This window comes from Homalodisca vitripennis, chromosome 1 (assembly GCF_021130785.1).
Source record: "Homalodisca vitripennis isolate AUS2020 chromosome 1, UT_GWSS_2.1, whole genome shotgun sequence".
NCBI classification, from domain to species: Eukaryota; Metazoa; Arthropoda; class Insecta; order Hemiptera; family Cicadellidae; genus Homalodisca; species Homalodisca vitripennis.
Genome location: NC_060207.1, coordinates 146,055,803 through 146,077,827, shown reverse-complemented (window position 1 = coordinate 146,077,827; position 22,025 = coordinate 146,055,803). Strand labels below are relative to the sequence as shown.

At 29.6% G+C, this 22,025-nt stretch overlaps 1 protein-coding gene across 1 annotated transcript in view; it reads right to left on the bottom strand.

Annotated features, from left to right (window-relative positions):
- Positions 1 to 22,025, bottom strand: part of LOC124373366 — a 52,634-nt gene that overhangs the window by 15,130 nt on the left and 15,479 nt on the right. The window contains exons 2-3 of the mRNA XM_046831741.1: positions 7,763 to 7,905; positions 6,123 to 6,357 (exon numbers count right to left, since the gene is read on the bottom strand). Coding sequence (XP_046687697.1) covers positions 6,123 to 6,357; positions 7,763 to 7,905 — 378 coding nt within the window. The remainder of the gene's footprint in view (positions 1 to 6,122; positions 6,358 to 7,762; positions 7,906 to 22,025) is intronic.

Below are 22,025 nucleotides of genomic sequence, written 5' to 3'. Positions count from 1 at the left end.
TCTGAACCAATGTTTGCAAAGAATTTGTTCATTGTATTTAAATCACCTGTGTATCTACAAGGTTTTTTGGATTTTATTTAAAAATTTGTTTATAATATTCCATTTGGTTTTTGAATCAGATGACATTTCAATCAGTTCTTTATAATAGTTTTCTTTTAAAATATTGCTAATAATGTTTAATTTTCGATTTATAAAATTTTGCTTGTTCAAATCTCTTTTGTCTATACAGTTTATTTCTAACTTTAAACGGCGGTTTGAATGCCAATTGTAAGCCAATTTTTGTCATCTGAATGAATTTTGAATTTTGGTTTGTTATTTTTTAGAAAGGTTTTTGAAATTAGTTCATGAAGGTGTTGATAAGCGCTATTTACATTATTAAATCTATAGATTAAGCTTAATTTCTTTAAGAACTCATCTGTGATCTTCATTCTTCGTGAGGGTTGCGATGACGTGGTTGGAGGGTGCAGAAAGGGGGTCGAGTGATGAAACAAGGTGTTGCGGAGTGTTGAGGCAGTGTAGCCAGATGTTCAGAGTGTGAGGCTGCGGTTGATAAACAAGTCCTTGAACCGTCGGCTGCTTCAGGATGTTGCACAACACTGCAGATCACGTCATGGTGATAACACGTCCGCTGCTTCGAGATGTTGCACAACGCAGATCAGTGACTGTAGACCACATCATAGTGTCGCTTGAAGTAATGAAATAGGCATGAATTAGAAAATGTCTTGATGAACTGAATGATTCACACTGTCTTGAAGGAAGAGATGTTATGATGGATGAGTCTTAAAGATGGTGTAACGTGGTTTAAAATTGTAGAATATAAAGCACCTGAACTTGTCACTACGGATTAATTTCACTAAGTCTTGTTCCAAATAGAGCTGAAGATGAAGAGAATGCGATATTAAAACCAGTAAACAGTGAACTTTTAAACATTCCTGGATCAAAAAGTATAGAGTAAAAAATTTAAATATGACTGACTAGTGTGAGGTCTGGAACGGGAAAGGCTGTTCTCCTGTGTGCCGCGCAGTGCTACCAACATTTCTCGCTCAACGGTAATGCCAACATATTCTAAATTCAACATTCGAGTATTATAAATTCCACAATTTATGTTTTCATACTGTCATGAAAAATTGCTTGAATACAGTTTACCATAGTTTATTTAAGTAAATTGTATTGTGAATTGTTTTTTTACATATTTATGGTGTATTGAACAGTATTTGTATTGATTTTTGGGCTGTCCCAAAAGTGGTCTAGGAACCCCTTACTGTTTGATTTTACAGATTTCGTTTATTGTCCTTTAAACAGTATTTTCCCTTGATTTTCTGTCTGTCCCAAAAGTGGTCCAGAACCGGCACATTCATGTCTACTTATATATATATATATATATATATATATATATATATATATATATATATATATTTGTTTTTAGATAAAAATTATATTGTATAGAGTGTTTTAAAACCCATCTCTTGTTCATACTCGTTCTATAAGTTTTATTTCATGTAATAATCTATCATCACAGGTAAACTATATACTTAACAATTATAATTTTAAATGTAGATAACACAAGGGGGAGTGAAGATCGCTTAAAGTTTTGGCCTAGGGCGTCATATCTGTAAATCCGGCAATGGGCTGAGAGTGTTAACATAGTGTTCTTTAGCTAGTAAGTAATATATTTAATTACAATTTTATTTAAAAACATGTAATTTTCTTAGCCCTTTGATTCTGTAGCCATTTCTCAAAATAGTATTCATAACTACTGCATGTCAGAAAAAAAGCTATTGTACAACTATCAAACAAACTTTCATTGTTGTGTGCTTTTTGTTTTTAGACAATAAAGTAAAGAATATAACTATTTCTGTTGAAACAAACATTTAAAAAACATCAAAAATATATTGTAACTTAATAAGAATAAGTTAATTTTTTTATACTTATTAAAGTAATTCAAATTATTCAATTATCTGTTACACAAAAAATCAACTGAAATTTACATACAGTAACCAAATACACCTTTGTTCAGATGATACAAACCATACAATATCTGTTTCACCACAAAGGGAGTAGGATTGGCATCAGAAGCCATTTAAATAAATTGACTAAATATTTTTATAAACACAGCTATTATTAAATTATGATAAAACCACTTATTTACATTTAGACATTTATTACACATAAAACATAATCCCAATGAATCTAAAAATCAAAATCAATTATAATTTAATAACAGTGAATTACATATGATTTTTATAACTGGAAATAAACCAAAAAAACTTGTAGAATTTTCTTATAGTAAAATTATAGCTAGATTTTGTCAGATACACTTGCTATATTAAGATTAAAACATGTTTAGAAGTAAAATTTTTTTTTAATGTTTCTTTCTCTTATATATACTTAATTATATCTTTTGAAATATCCCTTTATTGAGGAACATTCTGGGCAGTCCAGTGAATAGCATGTTTAAATGACCAGGTGTCAGTTGTAGCAAATTAACAAAACCTACATAATTAAATCTGTTATTAAACCTTTTAAATAATGGTAAACAAAATTACATGCCCAAGAAAATACCTTCAAGGACTCAATAACGAGACCAATGCTGAATGTCTTGAACCCACCCGGTCAATAATTAAAGTTAAAAGTTAATTACAACCTTATTCATATAATTCTAAAATTTCAAACCCAAAGACATATAGCTTGTACCTATATTGTATAAAAATGTTGTCTTAACAGATAAAACATTTCAAGATATTTGTAGTTTAGTTCTTATCGCCTTAGAAAGTGCAGAAATAAACAAGAGGTGTTTTAAAGTAACTCCCATAATTTTAGCCTTACTATTTATTCAGTTTGTGCATTAAAACTCGGACAAACATACTTTTTGATATAAGAATAAATTCCATACTATAGGCTAAGTAACTCCAAGTTGTACAGCAACAAATCCAAAACTTATATTTTGTTAAAAACATTGTGCTGATTTCAAAAATGTGTAGTTTGTACCACTCTTTTCTGGAAAAGTATGTTTACGTAAATGTATCACAATACACAAAAGTATATCTTACTTTAAGTACTTTATTCTCCTTTTTTTGGAAGAGAACTTGTAAGCAAGACCCTATAAAAATTGTTATATATACAATAATTGTGAAGCAGTAGAACTAATTAAGCAGTTTTAAGAAACTATACATAAAACTATACAAAAATGGTATATTTGACATTATTATTCAAATATACCATTGAATAATATCCTCTCTCAGCTCTGGTAGAGTGTGAGGACAATGTTTGAACACTTTATCTTCCAGATACTCCCAAAGGAATAATTACAAATGTTTAAGTCTGATGAGCCTGCAGCCACTTCATTCTTTGCATTGTGATCCCTGATTTATTTTTTTTTTTTTTGTAAAACGCTTGCACTGCAAAGCCTCATTGTTATCCTGTCCAACCACATTCAGTACTTAAACAGGGTCATCATTTACCATTCTCCAACCACAGAAGGGCGAGTATTGGCTCAGCCTAATCGTTTAATCGATTCTGCCACACCCGGTGCCACAATTCGTATTTACAATACAATTTAGGAATAATTTTAAACAAGCATAAAGGAAGCAATTAATATAAAATCCACAAAAACTGGTATTAATGTGCAAATTTCTGTAGTTCTTCCTCTTTGGTGCCATATAATTTTAAAAGTAATTGGATAAAATGTACTCTTTCAGACAACATGGAAGGGACACTGCAACTCATTGAGATGGAGAAACTCAGAGACTATGATTAAGGTAACCAGAAGGGTCCAATCTCCAATGACAGTTACTACAAATTTAAAATGTAGCTGGAGGTCAGATACTTTTTGGAGAAACCTCATACACTCCACAATACAGTAATTGACATTACATTAGAGGACAGAATAAGATACAGTGACTGTGTACAATACAAGTGTGAGCTAATTGCTGATGGTTAAGCAGACCAAGATGGTGAATCATCCTACTGCCACGCACCACCCACCACACTGTAGCACAACCCAGCGAGCAGTAGCAACACTGATTATAAGCTTACAGGTGTCAAATTATGGTGTTTTGTGTAGCTTTTGGCTGTTCTAACAGCTCGGATAAGAAGAAACAAGTCAGTGGTCAAGTCAACCATTTACCATTTTACATTTTACCATGTTACTATTTTATAAAGTTAGCCAAAACCATGTTAAGCATCTTTTTGGATATAATTGTTCTACAGGGGGGACACAACAATAACCCAACATCTAAACAGTTCATTGGGACTTTTAAGAGGATCTTAATTCATAGTGATCTACATGAATCAAATTATGGTATTTCACAGATTCTAAGCAAAACACTTCTGTTTAATATAAACAGATATTCAAACTAAGTTTAAGCAATCAATTCTTTGACATCCGAATGGATATTGAGGAAGAAGAACTATACTGTATTTCAAATCTGTCAATGAATACTGATCATCTTATGTTTCTCAATATCCATACATCAGACATTGACTACAATGTAGCAGGCTATGTTGCAAGATACCTGAGAAACAAAATAATTTGTGAAGAATGCATTCAACTCTAAACAGGCAAGGAAATGCGTGAAAACAGTTTGATCTTTTGTACAAATCGAGGCGGTTAATCAGCCATCTTCTGATGTTCACAAATTATGTTTGCTGTTTTAAAGTCTTAAAAACCTACCTTTAAACAGAAAATTACGCAATGCAAAAAACTGATGAAAAAATAACCCAAATAGTTTTGAGGTATTATATTGTATTGGATTTGATTTGTTTTGTACCATCAGTCATACTTGTAATCAGGATCCTGAAGATAATCATTTTGTTCCGTTAGTTAATACATTAGATGTCATTTCCATGCAAAAAGTTATAATGATATTATATATGTAAATAAAGTAAGGCATCATCTTTGTAAAACTATAACATTTTTAGGACAGTAGGAAAGTCACGTGATATAGTATACATCCTTATATATTATTTTTATAAAGTATAATTAAATCAATAATTGAATATACATGAGCATTGAGAAATAGTTCAGTTAATTAAGTATAATGGTAAAACCATAACTATAGTACAAGTTTTAATTATTAGGTCAGTTAACTTCTATGTCTGTTTAATTGTTGTATTGATAAATTACCTTACAAACAACATATTGTGGGTTTTTCATGACATATTATTTATCGTGTAGCATAATAATTAACACCATAAAAAGATTGGTTTATTTTAAATAAATGTATTTTGTTATTTTATCTACATAATATAGTTATTACCTTTTACCTTACTTTGTAAAGGTCTATCATCTACGAACTGTAGTGCAAAACATGTAGTATAATAGTTAAAACATTTATATAAATGCAAAGTCTAAAAAAGAATCATAAAACAAATGTATTCAATGCAAACTAAAAGCCTACATGTATTACAAAAGAGTGTGATACTGTTTTCAATGATGAAACGTTTCAGAACGATGCAGATTATCGTTTTAAAGCGGTTTTTAGGCTAAATAGTACATTTTAGACAACACTTTTCAGACAAAAGATTTAATTTAGATCACAATCTACAACTTTCCTGCTTACAAAATTTCTCTGACCAATAAATACAAAACTTTTTGCTGAGTACTTTTTTCATGTCATAGTTACAGTTAAGGTTATTTTCAAATACACGGATTAATTCATTTTTATGAAAAACATTAAAATACAACTGCAATGGTAGCAAGAGAATGTACCAATTAGTAATAATGCAAAGTTTGAACATTTATATTTAATTTCTAAATGTATAAAAACACAGTTTAATTGAAGTGCGGAAACTAAAATTGGTGCGATTTCTAATGTGATTTTGGGTGTCTACAGCAGACTAAGATGTCCGCCATATTTTCCCTGACTAGTTTCCCTGATCTAGTCTTAACGTAAGAGGCACTCTTTATTATTCTGTCCTTGCTGCTTCCAACCAGTAGTGAGCTTTCTGGAACCACTATGAAGTTTTGAATATTTTATGCGTGAAGACTGATTTGGCTTTAAAATAAAGATAAAGAGTTGATACAAGCTTATACCCAGGTCAGCCTCCACTAATAAAATTTGGTTATCCTTGGTACAGTTAAATTTTGGACCTATACACTTAATATTCATCCTGCGACTTACCTTCTGGTAATTCCTCTAAGTGGGTAAGAAGATGATCCTTTATAAGATTTCTAGCTTTAGTTTCATTTCCAAAACTATCAAAACGGACATTGCACTTTTTGGGTATGAGAAGGCACTGGAATGAAAATAAACGTCTGAGCTCGTCACTCTCGAATCTTGAAAATGTGCGCACCAGTTGATTTACTGAGAGCATTCGTGCCTGATTGATTGGCATGCCATTCATCTCCCTAGATCTCTGAAACATAAGATCATTTTTTTGTATTACAAAATCTTATAAATTATATAACTATAATAATGAAGAATTATGAATTTGTTTTACAAGACTCCAAATATTGATTTATTAACCTTGTCCCGTACGAATTACTGCAACTGCTCTGCTCCTAGCGGCCACTTTAACTGGTAATTTCTGTGCGAGAATTGTAGAATATACATTAATCGTTTATATTTCAGGCATCACTTTTTTTTAATGGTTATTTTATACATTGTTTTTAAGCTTATATACAGAGTACACATATACATTTGCTTCAATACAAAAATGTATTTTATTTTGAAAAACTAATTAATATTTCTATATACTGTATGAGTAAATAATTAATAGTAACAAATTAAACATTAGTAATCACTTACAAATGTTCTTAAAACAGATTTTTTTTAAATCAAGCCTTTGATTTATTTCACTTACACGAAGTTTTTAACCTGCCATGTTCATATATCACAAGGAAATTATACAATATGTATCATTTAAAAACAAAACCTATAAAATATAGACTAGTTGACAGGTGATGCTATGTTTATTGAAGAATCGAAATAGTTACAAAGACATTCACTACATAGTAGCACAATGGAGAAATAACAGCAAATCTAACTGCAACACTGGCTAAATTGTCCGCTTATATGGGAGGCGGGCCAAGTGAAGCTAGCCGATATTGATCCAGCGTTCTCCATCTTTAATTGCGTTGTGAAAAAAAAAATGCTTTATCAGCCGCAATAGATAACAATGACACAATATAGTAATATTTCAATTCATTTTCTATTTTTAGCACTATGTCTAGCCTACTTACCTACTAGATGGCCTCCTCAATCCATCCCAACTAAAGTTAATACAAACAAATAAATACAAGCTACCCAAATGGAAATATTAGTAGTATATAAGGTGGTACACTATGTATGTGATTCTTATCATAAAAAAATTAGAAAGCAATATACAGTTGCACCTTGATATATCGAACTTGATCGTAAATATTGAAGTTTTTACATTAGTGCTATTATATATTCAGATAAAATAAACATGGAAGGTTATGAGAGTCCAGAATCTCAAGAACGACTGGTTCAATGTTTTTCATTGAAATCCGAGAAAAGTTTATAAGAAAAGAAAATTTTGAAAATTAACTTTGAAATTTTGAAAACTTTAAATTACTGTTGACACTTTCAACCAAACTTAGCAAACTGGCTTGTTAACAGATGGATGTAAACACTTCGCAAGCACAGGACATCGACGACAGCGCTACAGAAGCAGAATGTCAAAAGAGCACTAACATAAGAAATACAGCTTACTAAATGTATCAGATATAAGCCTATTTCCATTTGAAAAAATGTCATATTTCCTAATTAGGCTAGCTAAAACCACATGACATGCATACCTTTTTTTTGATGACAGTAGGAGGGGAAGGGGAAGAGCTCCTAGCCCGATTATCTGCCCACAGTGTCTGTGTAGCCACCTCTGCCAACATGTTGAGCATGGCACCATTCTGGTTACCAGTATCCTTTCTGCTGTCATTCTTACCTGAAAAATGTTTTTATTTAAAATTTAAAACCTTGACTGATATCAAAACATTTTTACTATCGTGGTTCTCAAAATTAAATCTTTGGTACCAATTGAGAGATAAGATGGCAATGTTTATATGCCTGCTATAACAAATTTCAATTAGTATAGTAAATAAAAGAAATAAAGTAAAAACTATTTTTGGCTGGTTTGCAAAGCTAAGAGATACAATCATTATGGTACTCAGCATATATTGGCAGGCCTGAACATGTTTGATGTGTATGGAGGCCATCTGGCTACTTACAAAGCCAGTGAGATTGTTGTTTTGATCAAGTAGAAATTTCCCAGTCAGTGAATCCAGAGATTGCAACATCAGTTACATTTTTCCCATCAGTTTATTGACAAGATGGAGATAATCTGTTTTCTTATATCGTTATGAGTGATGAGATATGGACAAAAAACAAATACAAATAATAATCATTGTTGTGGCACAATTTAAATTAACCAAATCAAAAACAGTTAAGTAATGTACAAACTCAAATCCAAAGATGATTAATCTTTTTCAAGAAAAGAACATTACTTTGGTTGATTTTATGGAATACAATTGTTAATGTCTAAGCCTCCTACAAGAAGCTTACCAGCCAAGACATGTGATTCAAAATCAGCAACTTGGAAAACTGTTGTTTTGACATAATTCTTTGTTACGACAATACATTTCCTATTTCATCTTTAACAAGAAGAAGCTTCAAGATTGGCCACCCTCCACTCTCCATTAATAATCCAACTTTGTAAGTAGCAACAATTTCCTCTTCTTGAACTTTAAAAAGTGACTTAATCAACAAGAATTTGTAAACAATGGATTGTTGTTAATTGTTTCAATTCCTAGGTGGTGGACTTCTACAGAAGTTTGCAGAAACTGATGTAGCTTTACAAAAATTTTTAGAACGGAATGGTAACCATTTACAAAAGTAAGGTAACTTGTGAATGAACAAAGAGATTAGATATACTAAAAAACAAACAATGAGAACTGTATCAAATTAAATGAACATAAAAAAGTATTTAAAACTAAAAAGAGAACTTGGAGAAACTTCTGCATGGTCTGCCAGAAGTTGCCAAGCTCTGAAAAACTCTTATGATCTTTTAGGGTCACTAGTAAAGGCAAATAGAATTTAACCCAAAGTATACTATAAGTGCTGTTAGACACATACTTTCCAGGGGAATGAGGGGAGGAAGAGTTCTAGACTCAAGATGAAGAATTTCACGACAGCCTTGGAGCGAATCTTGCTAACACTTTCGTTGCAACGGAATGCCATATTCATTTTGTTATGTCTTGTTGCATCACGTATATTGGGTTTATTTCATTGCAACGTAAATAAGTTAAAAGACATATTATTTAATCATTCAGATATTGAAATTCTAATAATCTTTACAAAAATATTAAAATATTATTTTACAACATTTATTTAGATTTGTTTGAGTTTAATACTGCAAACTGTATTAAATATGGTGTACTAAAAATACTAATGTATATATAGCTTACATTGATTGCAATCAAAATTAAATGTTGATAACAACATTAAACAATGTAGATTCTTGGAGCATTGGTAATATTTTGATTTGATACCACTTGTAAATTACTACATATGTTCAAATATTAATTTTATTTTTGCAAGGCCTTTCAGAATTGAAGCATCCATCATCAGGGACAACTTCACAAAAACTTTTTGTGAGAGGCCTCACAAAATAAAACTAATATTGGAAAATATGCAGTAATTTACAAGTAGTATTAAACATTAAACGATAAAAATGCTAAACAAATGCTTGAGACTGAGGATGGATTAAAAAAATTACAAAAAAATTTTTACAAAGAAAAAAGATGCTGAATATATATTACAAATATTCAGCATAAGTAGATAGTATTGGGGGATGGGAAAAAAGACGAAAATAATAAATATAGCCTATAAACTCGTTGCAATGTAGTGTCATGGTTATCTCCTTATCGTTACAATACCAATAACAATCAGTCCAAAATACATTGCAATGGGCAATGGCGGGCATTTGTTACAATAGCCGTGTTTTGTAACAGTTCCAGTGGAAACTTTTAGTTCTTCGTTGTTGCAATTTTGTAACCGTTGTGATAACCATACAAAGCATCATGATAAGGTGGTTCCAGTTGCAACAACCCACCTCTAGGGTGATATCTGGTCCAAACAGTATTTAAGAAAAATCTTTTTAACAGAAAAGGTTAAATGAGCTGTCACTTCATTCCATGCCTTCAACTCAAGGACTGACAACTAAATTACCTCTAATGGCAGGCCACATTTCCAGGATTTCCAAGGGTATTTTATAAAAAAAATTTAAGAAATACTAAGTTATTTAATTATGCATTGTCATATATCATGTTCGTCATTAAAATCTATATTTTTTACTATGCATCCTTTTATAAGTAGAATTCTTTGTTTGTTTTTTTTAATTTGAAACTTGTTTATATATATATATATATATATATATATATATATATATTTTAAGGGAGGTGGGGCCATACCTACAGAAGTGGTATATTTGTACTAAATCAAAATTCCAAAATATAAAAATTATTTATACATTTCTCTAGTTTCAAAAAATATATAGTTTTATAGACTTATTTAATAAATTTTTATTTTTATATTGATAAAACTTGCAACTGAGCATTGTTTATGGAAATTGATATTACCCTCGCAACATACTGTATTACAACAATAATAGTTATTTCTCACATGAAACAGTTTTATATTACATCAAGAGTCAGCAATAATATATAATTTATCAATAACAAGTACAAGTACAAAATTATGTGGCATTACTCATCATATTTATAAATCCAGAATGCATTAATTTTCTTACATGTCAAACTTTATATCTTCAAAGTTGGATGCAATGTTCAAATTTTCTTCTCATTTAAAAAAATTAATTTTATTTATCCACTAAACACATGCTGTATTGTGAACATATATCCCTTATTGTTATAAAAATGTATTTACAGAAATGTACAATGATAAACCTAGTTTTGGTTGGGGTACTGAGATTTTACACCAGGCTTAATCAGATTCACCACCGCTGTCATTGTCTAGTGGTTCATTTTCTAACAACTGTCTTATATCACTAGATTGATCTATCATAGTTCCTATCCATTTCAAATGCATATCATGTTGGTAAAATTCAAGATATAGAATAAATAAAACTTTCTAAAATACAAACTTGACACTCCTAACGCAGGCCTACATAGATTACGAAACTTGGGTTATTTTAAAACAAAACACTAATTATTGTTTCACTACATCACTCCAGTAAAAGAGAAATACTTTCATATCACTTAATAAATAATAACTTCAAATAATATTATGTACGTGCAACAAGAAACATAAACAAGAAAACTAACCATATGTACAATACAGAAAAGAGATTACAAGAATGAAAATTAAATACAATATTCTTCTCCACTCCGACTTGTATCAAAGATCAAAATGTACAGAACTTCATATTAATCGATACATTTATTTATCCGCTATCAAATTCTTCCATTACTTTTGTCGAAAAGCATAATAGTTACTTTATAAAAGGGCTTTATTGCGGGGATGTTTGACTATCACTGCAGTGACATCCACAAATTGTTCAGAGTGATAAACTGTCGCTGCAGCGAACGTCATCAGTACCTGGGTTAAATGAAAGGGGATATACGGAATTGTTTATTAGATATTCTTATAACCCTCTTTAGGAGTAGCTATGCATTTTGCTACATTCAAAAGAATTGGAGGACAGTATTGATTGTCTTTGAGTGGAAGAAGGATAGATTCTTCTCAACTTAAGTCATACAGACTGATCAGTCTTACCTTCTTCATGGTACAAACCACAGAAAAAAATATAAATAGACACATATAAAGGATGAAACCTTGTCAGTATTTGCACTCACAAAGTTATTAGAGAATAGGAGCTCACAAATCAAATTGGTTTTTTAATAAACTTTCTTCTATGCTGTTGTTGTACCAGTCAGGTATATGCATGATTCTTTTGACCTATTCTGTTGTCAAATTAAAATTAGTGTGTGGTAAGTCTAAGCTACACTTTTTAGATTTAAGTCTTTAGTGCCTGTTTAACTTTATGTATTAGTTTTTGACAACTGAAAAAGAGGGCAGATTTCAATCTGCAAAAGGTAGTATTCTATTTTTGTAACAGATAGCAACTTTGGCAAATGTCTGAAATCCTATTATCCTTTTGAATCATCCATTGTCAAAAATAAACTTAAAAATTAACTAACTCATCAAAGAACAGTTAGTAGATAGGAATGCAAAGTATAATATTAAACATTGTGTTGTCAAATGTGTTGGCCCCACTACTGGTCTTGAAGACTATGTAAATAAAGAGATTTTGACTTTGACATTATCATAATATGGATAGGCAACATGCACAATGATGGCACTGTATGGACTTTTTATACCGTCGACATGTACTATGCTGCAACACTCAATAAGTTAAAAACCTTCAGCAAACAGATTGTCTGACATGAAAGTGTTTACCCTTCTCACTCAGAGGGCAAATTATTTACTGCCAGATTCTTAATCCTATAAGGAATATTTTCTCAATTTACCCTCACCTTATATTTACCAATAGCATAACATAGACCTCAGACATCTATAATTCACTAATGTTCTAATTATTCGCAAAGATTTTGGATCAAATTTACTTTACCAATGTTAACTGAAACAATCTTAAACATCGTTAAGCATAATTAATATAGGACTACTTCTATTTCCACAACAAATTTTTAGGTGCTTACACACCACATTTACACAAACATTAATAACATATTTGAAATTTAGATTATATCGCTGGAAATAGATCAACAATAAAGGTGACTTTTATGCATTTATCATCAGAAACTCTATATTTTCAGTGTCTTCTTACCCTAATAACAATATTTTAATGAAAAAATGGCTGCATTATAATAAGAGGCCACTATGTAAAACATAGGATCATCAAACCAAACTTGTTTAACGATTAGAACCACCTAAATTATTGATTGTGAACTTTATTTATAATTAATGCCCTTTCAATTACAATATTGTTTTAATTTGATATAAACATGTTAAAACATCATTTTTATAGCTACATAGAAAGTGGCAATGCATATTCATGATTTTAATAACAATTTGTTTTTAGTGGTGATAAATGGAGCTGATCTATATGAGCATTTTTTAAAGCTTTAAAATATGTTTTCTCTATAAATTAGTTATAGTCAATATTCTACTTTAATATATTTAATTTATAATGATTTTAATTAATATTAATGATATTTTAAATTCATAATTAAATTATGTTATCTTGTATAAAATACACTACAACATAAATCAAACCATTATTAGTTACTATAATGGGAAATAGCAATTATCATAAATGTTGATAATTTTGTGACATTATGATTATTTATTGTTCGGCAGTACAAATGACCAGAAAAATTATGACGATGTTTTCAAGGCTGTTTCCTATACTGAAGCAAAAATAAATTATTAAAAAATACGAGAAGGCTACAGTACAATAAGTGACAACACCATCAATTAAATCAGTAAACTAAAGTATCAAATAGAAAATAGCTAAACTATTGAATATGATAACATTCTAACTATAGTTATTCATAATTAATTATTCCTATGTATTTTTAATGTATTATAATAACAATATTGTTACATATTAATTTTAATGAAATTAAATAATTCATGTAGTATTTACATTGTTTGTTAACCTAGTTTAGTTAAACAGAAACATCAATTCAATGGTCATTGTGACAGATTATTATACTGCAGCCTATGAGAATAACAGCTACAGTATAATAAGCAGCCACCCTAACAATCACAAGATTATTCATCCATTGGACCAGCTTATTGATTAGAAATACCTACATTATCAGGTACAAAACCATGTTTGTTATAGTTATTTAAAATTAATTTAATACTAACTGTTTTAATGTATTATTTTTTATGTTTAGTCATTACAATCGTAATCCCACTAACACTGTACTAAAAATTAATTCAAACAATGTAAAATCATTTGTGTTGTATTTGAGTAAAGGTCACAAATACAATGGCAATGAACTTTTATTATTATTATTATTATTTATATACTATTGTTAATTGTGTCACAAGCTATCTGATAACACATCCTTTAAAATAGCCTACTAAGAAGTAAGTTGTACACAGCTTTTTGTATATATATATATATATATATATATATATATATATATATATATATAAGTAGATATGAATATGCCGATTCTGGCTCACTTTTGGGACAGACAGAAAATCAATGTAAAATACTGTCCATTGAACCATAAACAAATCTGAGAAATCACGAATGTTAAATAACCGAATCTTTAGCTGTTTTACTGTTCAATGTTTGCTTCTACATTTATAAGCTGTTTTAATGAAAAAATCCAGAAATCTTAATAAAAAATCTATAAACGGAAATAATGAAATTTGCTAACAATCACTCGAGAAGTCGGGGAGAATGTGAGTAAAACCGCATTCTTTTCACGAGGTTCTTCATTTACTTTCTCCAAATGTACTATAAAATCATCAAAGATTTCAGGTTTAAAATCGTAGTCAAATTCAATGTCCAAATAGTGAAAGATTATAGGTAAAATCTTCTCATAATAAACGTGTGTATTTAAACCTACAAACCTAATGTATTCTTTGAAAAGGAAAATAATTTTGTCAACGGTTCCAAGAGATAAGTAAAAATTTTTATTCTGTTTTCTAAATTCTGTAACAAAATGTGTTTGCTTCTTGTCTCCATATTGTAATTTCATAAGCAGGTTATTCAAATATGTTAATTTATTTCGAAATTTCCTAGGCTTAGGTCTTTCGTACAAAATTAAATTACAATCTCTACAAACTAATCTTTTATCAATAATTTCTCCTCTATTATAACACTTGTAACAGTTGGCATTATACTCTTCCATTTTACAAAAAGAATAAATGGAAGCTATGGAACTAAGTCTGCCGAGATATAAATTTTTCAGCGCAAATGTTTATGTTTATATTTCAACTACCGAGATAAAAAGAAATAATTTCATTCTATTGTACAACTATTTAGGATATTTTGTTTATGATTACAAAGATTATTCCGGAAGAAATCGAGATTTTTCATCAGCGAAAGAGTATATTTTTGAAGTTTTAGAAGGAATGAAAGAGAACAATATGAACATCATTAACTACTGAATTTCTCTAATATCGTTCTTAATCACGTCATAGGCTAAAAATTTCTCAGAAACCACAGCCACATAACAAATCGCGTTTGTAACAGCATTTTGAAAATCCATATTGATAATTATATCGTTCTTTGAACTAGAAATATTTGTCAAACTCTTTGTTGTATCAATGACATAAATGGGTCTATTTGCTATAAATTCTTTGGGGTTGTAATACATTTCCATATTTTTGTAGTAAACTTTCTTAAAATCTTGATACATCTGATACATGATTCTGAAAAGACCACCGGAAATGTTTAAATTTTGTAATTCATCTGGATAATAAGAACCATTCAATTTTACTCTGATATTTTTTACATCCAAACTATCGAACTTTGAAGGATTTTTTTCTTGATTATTCTGTCTATCTGTTTGAAAACCAATGATAACGAACTTGGGATTGAAGATATTTCTATAAATATTTGTGATATCGAACGAATAAGTTGTTCCGGAAATACCTTTTTGTTCAATACATTGCCAATCTAGAAAATTAAACGTGATGTTTTGAGATTTTATAATTTCATCAATCAACCTAATTTTACTCGTGGTTTTGTAATCAATCATCGGAACTCTAATGAAAAACTCGTTAATTGTAATTTTGCCATCAACAGGCATAACATTTCCAGTTGCAGTCTTCAGAATCACATCATCGTCTTCTGCTCTTATAAAACTTAGATAAAATCCTCCTTTATAGATCGGAATAGTAACATTTTCAAAAAATCCTAAGCCGAAATGTGCTAAATCACCGACCGCTTCAAATTGTCCAAATTTAAAAGTTGATTCAAAACTGTTTGAAAATACATCACTTTTGGAATAACAAATAGTTCCTTTAATTGTGCTTAATTGGCCACAGTTTTCGACTTCTTCTATCAATTTATTGTGTTTTCTTACTTCAATCTTAGAAAATAAAAACGGTATAAAATTATCGATTAATCTAACATTATCAGTTCCAAGATATGCTTGACCATCTTGTTTTGTTAAAGTTCCAGAAATATAAAACTGGAAGTTAGACGAGCAAAAGTTATCTCCAAAATCAATATTAAACTCAGTTCTTTTATTCGGTTCATTCAAATGTTGTTTACTAATTGGATAGAAATTTTTAAACTCCGCCCTTTCAATATCACTAGCATACTTTCTGTAGTCCACCATTTAATAAGAGAAAATTTAGAAATTTTAAACGTCATGTATAAGAAAGATATCATTTTTTCATCGATCTAATGTACGTTTTTATAAGAAAAGATATAAATTAGAGTCATTTTTAATGATCTACTTCGTCATATTCAGGATTCTCTTCCTTAAATTTTGCGATCTCGGTCACATATTTCAATAAAATCTGCACAGGATAGTAACCGCTATCTATAATATTGTTCCAATCAACTGTATCTTTATTTTCATCCAAAAACTTTAGACTCAAGTGTTGATAGAGACAAAGAACAGACATATGATCTTTTAATTGATAATGTATATTTTCTTGAATGAACTCTGGGGACAGAGTTTGATATTTAGCAATGTTATACCAATTCAATTTGTTTACGTATAATCTCATCATATCTTCGGATAATTCATATTTTTGAGAAATGTCATCCCAATGTTCTTTTTTCAAATCTCTTTCGTGTTGCATGATAAAAAGATCGAAAGCACTGTAATGTCCCGCCATCTCTATTTATTAAGAAAAAATTTCAAGTTTTTATAAATTGACTCTTTTTTGAGTTACATTCAGCACATTTTCCCGAAATTCTTTTAACTCCATTGATGTTTGCATAGTATTTTATATCATTTGTTGCAGTTTTTTCTTTACATCTCACACAATATATGAGCGCCATTTATATAAGGAAATTTTATCATGCATAAAACCCTACGCGAATACCTATTTCAGTAAGATCTTCCTCCATATTATTAAGTTTTTTTTCTAATTTTTGAAATTTGACAGCATAAGAATCATTGTATTCAACAAATTTATGACCAATATTCTCAAAAGTTTTCGTAGCATCTAAACTAAACTTATCAAAAGACTCTTTAAATTTAGTAAGTTTTTCATTAATTTCACCAACATCGTCTACTGATCTTCTATTTCTGGCTTCTAACTTATCATAGACTTCTGTCGTAAAATCTTTAACATGCTGTTTATGATTCTCATAATTTTGTTTTAGTTCATTAAACATTTTAATAGGATCTTCTAATTGAATCATTACAACAACATCAAATGGATTAATTCCTTTACTAACACCGCTAATTCTTTTTCCTTTAAAATCTAAGGCATTTTTAACATTCGGATCATGTAAATCAACAATATCGATGTTTTCTGATAATTTTAGAGGTTTTAAAATTTGTTCTTTAACAACAACATCATGTTTGTCAATACCAGGTCGAACACCGACAATTCTTTTTTTATTAGCCAAACTAACATAATTCTTTTCAACTTTGATCGCTTCAGTAATTTTATCAGCTTTTTCGATATGAGACATTAAATTGGTAAATAATTTTTTTACACCATCATCAACTTCTTTTTCCAATGTTTTTATTTTATCAGCAACTTCATTTGAACTCATGAAATTTGCAAGTTTGTTATCATATTCTGCTTTAAAATCTTCAATCTCGATAGCAAACATATCTGAATCTGGAAGGTTTTGTAATAAATTTTCTAACTTGTTATCAAACTCATTCCTCAAACTATCAAAATTCAAACTATTATCTACATTTTGAATAATTTGTGTACCAAATACGTCAAAAATATTTTGTGAATCCATATTTATTAAGCAATAATTTGTTAACAACTTCTTTAAAATCTTTACCATTACTCAGTTCATTCAACACAAAAACACATAAATGACCACAAATTGGGGGATCTTTATAGTCTTGAATCTGAGAGTCATTGTAGTAGACGCTTGATTTTTTCAAATATTTGATCAATTCTATAGGTGGTTTGTCCTCAATTCTTCCATACGAATCAAAATAACATGCATTCTTATCATTTTTATAATAACAAACCCAATGCGTTCCACTCCCCAAAATCGAGTCTAAATTCACAATTCCACATTCGAATTTCTTAACTTTTTCAGGTAATGTATCTCTCATGAAAATTCCTCTAAAATGTTTAATGTTTTTGCAGAGTTCTTCCAATTCACCGAATGTTAATGGTTTAAAATTTTTTTAATGTTTGTTTTCACGTAATTCAAAGTTTTTTCATCTAATCCAGATCCTGTAACATCTTCCAACTCTTTATCTAACCAATTTAAAATGTTTCGAACAATAGGAATCACATCTTTTTTAACGATTGGAGCAGCTTTACGAACATAAGGAACAACATTTTTAACAACTGGAATATTTTCTCCAAAATCTAATAAATCTTTCAAAAGTCCACCATTTTTAAGTTCTTTCAACTGATTATAAGAAAATTCTATTCTGGTTCCTTTATTGTTTTTCTTATGTTTTTCGAGTTTATTGTATTGTCTATTTGTTAAAAATATCTTATCTTCGCCATTTTTTAGTTGATCTATTTTAAATTGAATACTAACGGGTATTTTTTTCCTAAAAGCGGATTTTATTTTTTCTTTCTGATTTTTGCTGAAATTTACATTCACCTCCATTTATATAGTTAAAATTTCAAGTTCTCTTCAATTCCCATTCCTAGTTTTCTCTTCAAAAACATTGCTCCAACTGTTGGAAGTGCAACAAATCTTTCACCTAAGCTAGCATCTTTTGATAAAAATCTATCCATTGCCTTATCTTGCAAAACTTTATCTGCTATATGTCTGGAATTTGTGTCTCTATGTTTTGCATAAAAAATATCGTGTTCCATAGCAGCTTGATCTAATTTATTTATACCAGGATCTCCTCTTTTTAGTCTTTTTTCGAGTTTTGTGCCAGGCCCCAGATACTGATAAGTTGGTACGTGTAATTCAAAAGGTAAATTGTTGATAAAATCATTCAAAAGTCCGCTACCTTCAATCATAGATGAACTTATTGCCGGCAAAATTCGTTTTAAATATTTAATTCCATCAGGTTTTTCAATCATTTCGTCAAGTTTGTTCGAAATAAAATCTTTAATAGCTTTCTTTTCATTCAAAAAATTGTTGTTTCCAGCCTTCTCTTGAGCATAAATATAATTTATAATTCCATCGAGTTTTGTCAAATCGTCGATATATCTGTACTCAATCTTATTATCATTGTATTTTCTTACACCTGATCCTTCGATTCGTTTTTCCCAAATTGGTTTAATCAAATTGATATATTTTTTACCTCTACTTGACTTAGGCTTCTTAGTAGATGGATCATTATTTTTGTAAATTGAGTCAGATTCCCATAAAATTTCTGTATACTTTTTCAAATCTTCTTCAGAATATAAATTATCTTTTGGAACGTCATTGTCTGTTAATAATCTCCATAAACCTTGAGTACCTTCGTACATTTTTTCATTAATAATTATATCATTTTGTTCAAAATTAACGGGTAAATTTCCAATCATAAAACTTTTCTTTTTTCTATCCCAATACAAACCAAATTTATCATCCTTCGCTCTAGGAAGGAATTTTTTACCAATTTCACCAATTATTATATCCGTTGTTCCAGGACTTATTGGTTCAACTATGGTAGAGTCTTCAATGATTCGAGGTCTAAATGGTGTTGAAGATGGTAATTTTGGCAATTCAAACTCAGATTCTGGAATCGAAATATCGGCAAATTGTCGTACAACTGGAACCAAATTCATTAAATTTTGATTATCGCTTAAAACATTTTCAATTTTGCCCTTCAACATTTTTTATTGCAGAAGTTACAGGTTGATTAATTTTTTGAATAAGTTCTTGTTCTTCTTCATCAATTCGAATCTGTTCTTTAAATTCTTTGATTAATTTCTTTTCGATTTGATCAAGTTTTTTCGCTTCTTCAGAAGTTACGTTCACCATTTATTTAGGAAAATTTTGAAACGTGGAACACGAAACGTGGAACGTAAAAACGTGAACGTGGAACGTAAAAACCGTGAACGTGGAACGTAAAAAACGTGAACGTGGAACGTAAAAACGTGAACGTGGAACGTAAAAACGTGAACAGATTTACCGTTTTTCAGTTGTTTTCATAATGTAAATAAAAAGTAAAGATAATGTAAAAATAATTGTAACAAATATTTTATCAAGTACATTTGCCAGACCACTGAGCAGCATTTATATTAGAAAATTTATTCAAATATTTACCATTTTTAGGCTTCAAAGTTAAATTAATAGTTAAAAATCCATAGTCTTCTTTCCAAATTTTATCACATAATTCATTAAAGTGGTTAAAACTCATATCAGATCCCACATAATTGTTGTAAATCTTTCTCGAATAGTGATCGTCTTGCTTAAAAACACACAACATATTCAAATTATTTCTAATAACTTGTTTATCAACCTTTGAAAAGCATTGGGAAAGATAGATACAAGAGATATTTTTGTGACGAGACATTACGAAATATTCCTTAATAACGTCTTGATTTTCTAAAATACAGTCATCGAAAACGATTAACGAATTGGGTTTACACTCGCTTAATGGAACTATGTCCTCGGAAGCATTATAAAAATGTGATATTTTCTTACTTAAGTTCTTCTCAATATTTTCAAATCTTTCTTGCAATTTTTTATAAGCGTCTTGTTCTAAAGATTTACTAAAAACATACAAATTGGAATAAGGAATCAACCTATTGTAGATAAAATTCAATAATAAAGTTGTTTTTCCACATCCACTTGAACCAACAATTAACAATCTGATTGGTTGATCTTTCTTATTTTCTTCAAACGTTTGAAGTTTTATCTGATCTTTTTGCTTTAAAAATTTCTCCATTTAAATAGAAGATTTTCATCTTGAAGCAACGCTTGCGAAAATGAAGCTGTTCAAGTTGACTTCAGAAAGCTCTAAATTAGTTTTAAACTTGGAACATCCTATACACTTAGAGGAAGAATCAAATTATTTTATCGGTTTAAGCGGTTTTTATTCTGACAATTTTGTAATAAATATTAGTGAAAGTTCTCCTTATTGTATAGGATTTAGTGAGAAGAACATAACAAAATATTATGGTTTAAACAAAGGATATTATACTTTCGATCAAATAAAAAATTCCCTTAAAAATTATCTGAAAACATTCAAACAATCAGATAAATCTTTAAACTTTGACGAAAACAAGTTTGAAATGCAAAAAAATTATCTCTCTAATAAAATTCAAATAAAATCACCAGTAAGAATAATGTTTTCAGCAATTATTGTAGATTTGTTAGGGTTTGTTCAAGAAACTATTGAGCCAAATCAGGTATATTTAGGAAATAAAACGCCAAAATTTAGACCTTTCGATGTAATTGAAGTGCACTGCAATCTCGTTGAACCTAGTTTTGAAAATCATACCGAACATTTACACAAAGAATCTGAAATTTTGTACACTTTTTTCCCAAATGTTGCTTATGGATCAAAAATCAGTGAAAAACCGAATGAAATCGATTATATTCCAATTAGAAAAAATATTAAAAGAATTCAAAAAATCGTTCTAACTATACAAGACTCTGAGGGAAATTTAATAAATAATGAGAGTAAAACAACAATATATTTAAGATTGTCGAAAGAATGATGAATCAAGGGGGGAACGAATCGTTCTTACCTTCAAACTTTAAAAACGAGTTGATAATGATGATAAATACCAATACTTTTATCTAAAAGATAAGGTAGCCCTCGAGGGCCACCTCACAAATATTCACAAAAAATACGAATAAAGACAATGTTAAAGAAAAATACAAAAAAAGCTTTGAAAACATAGATTCTGACAAGGGCGTCGATTCGACGCTCTTACAAAAATTTTAGAATATGAAAACACGAGACAAGCAATAATATTAAACGTTGATGA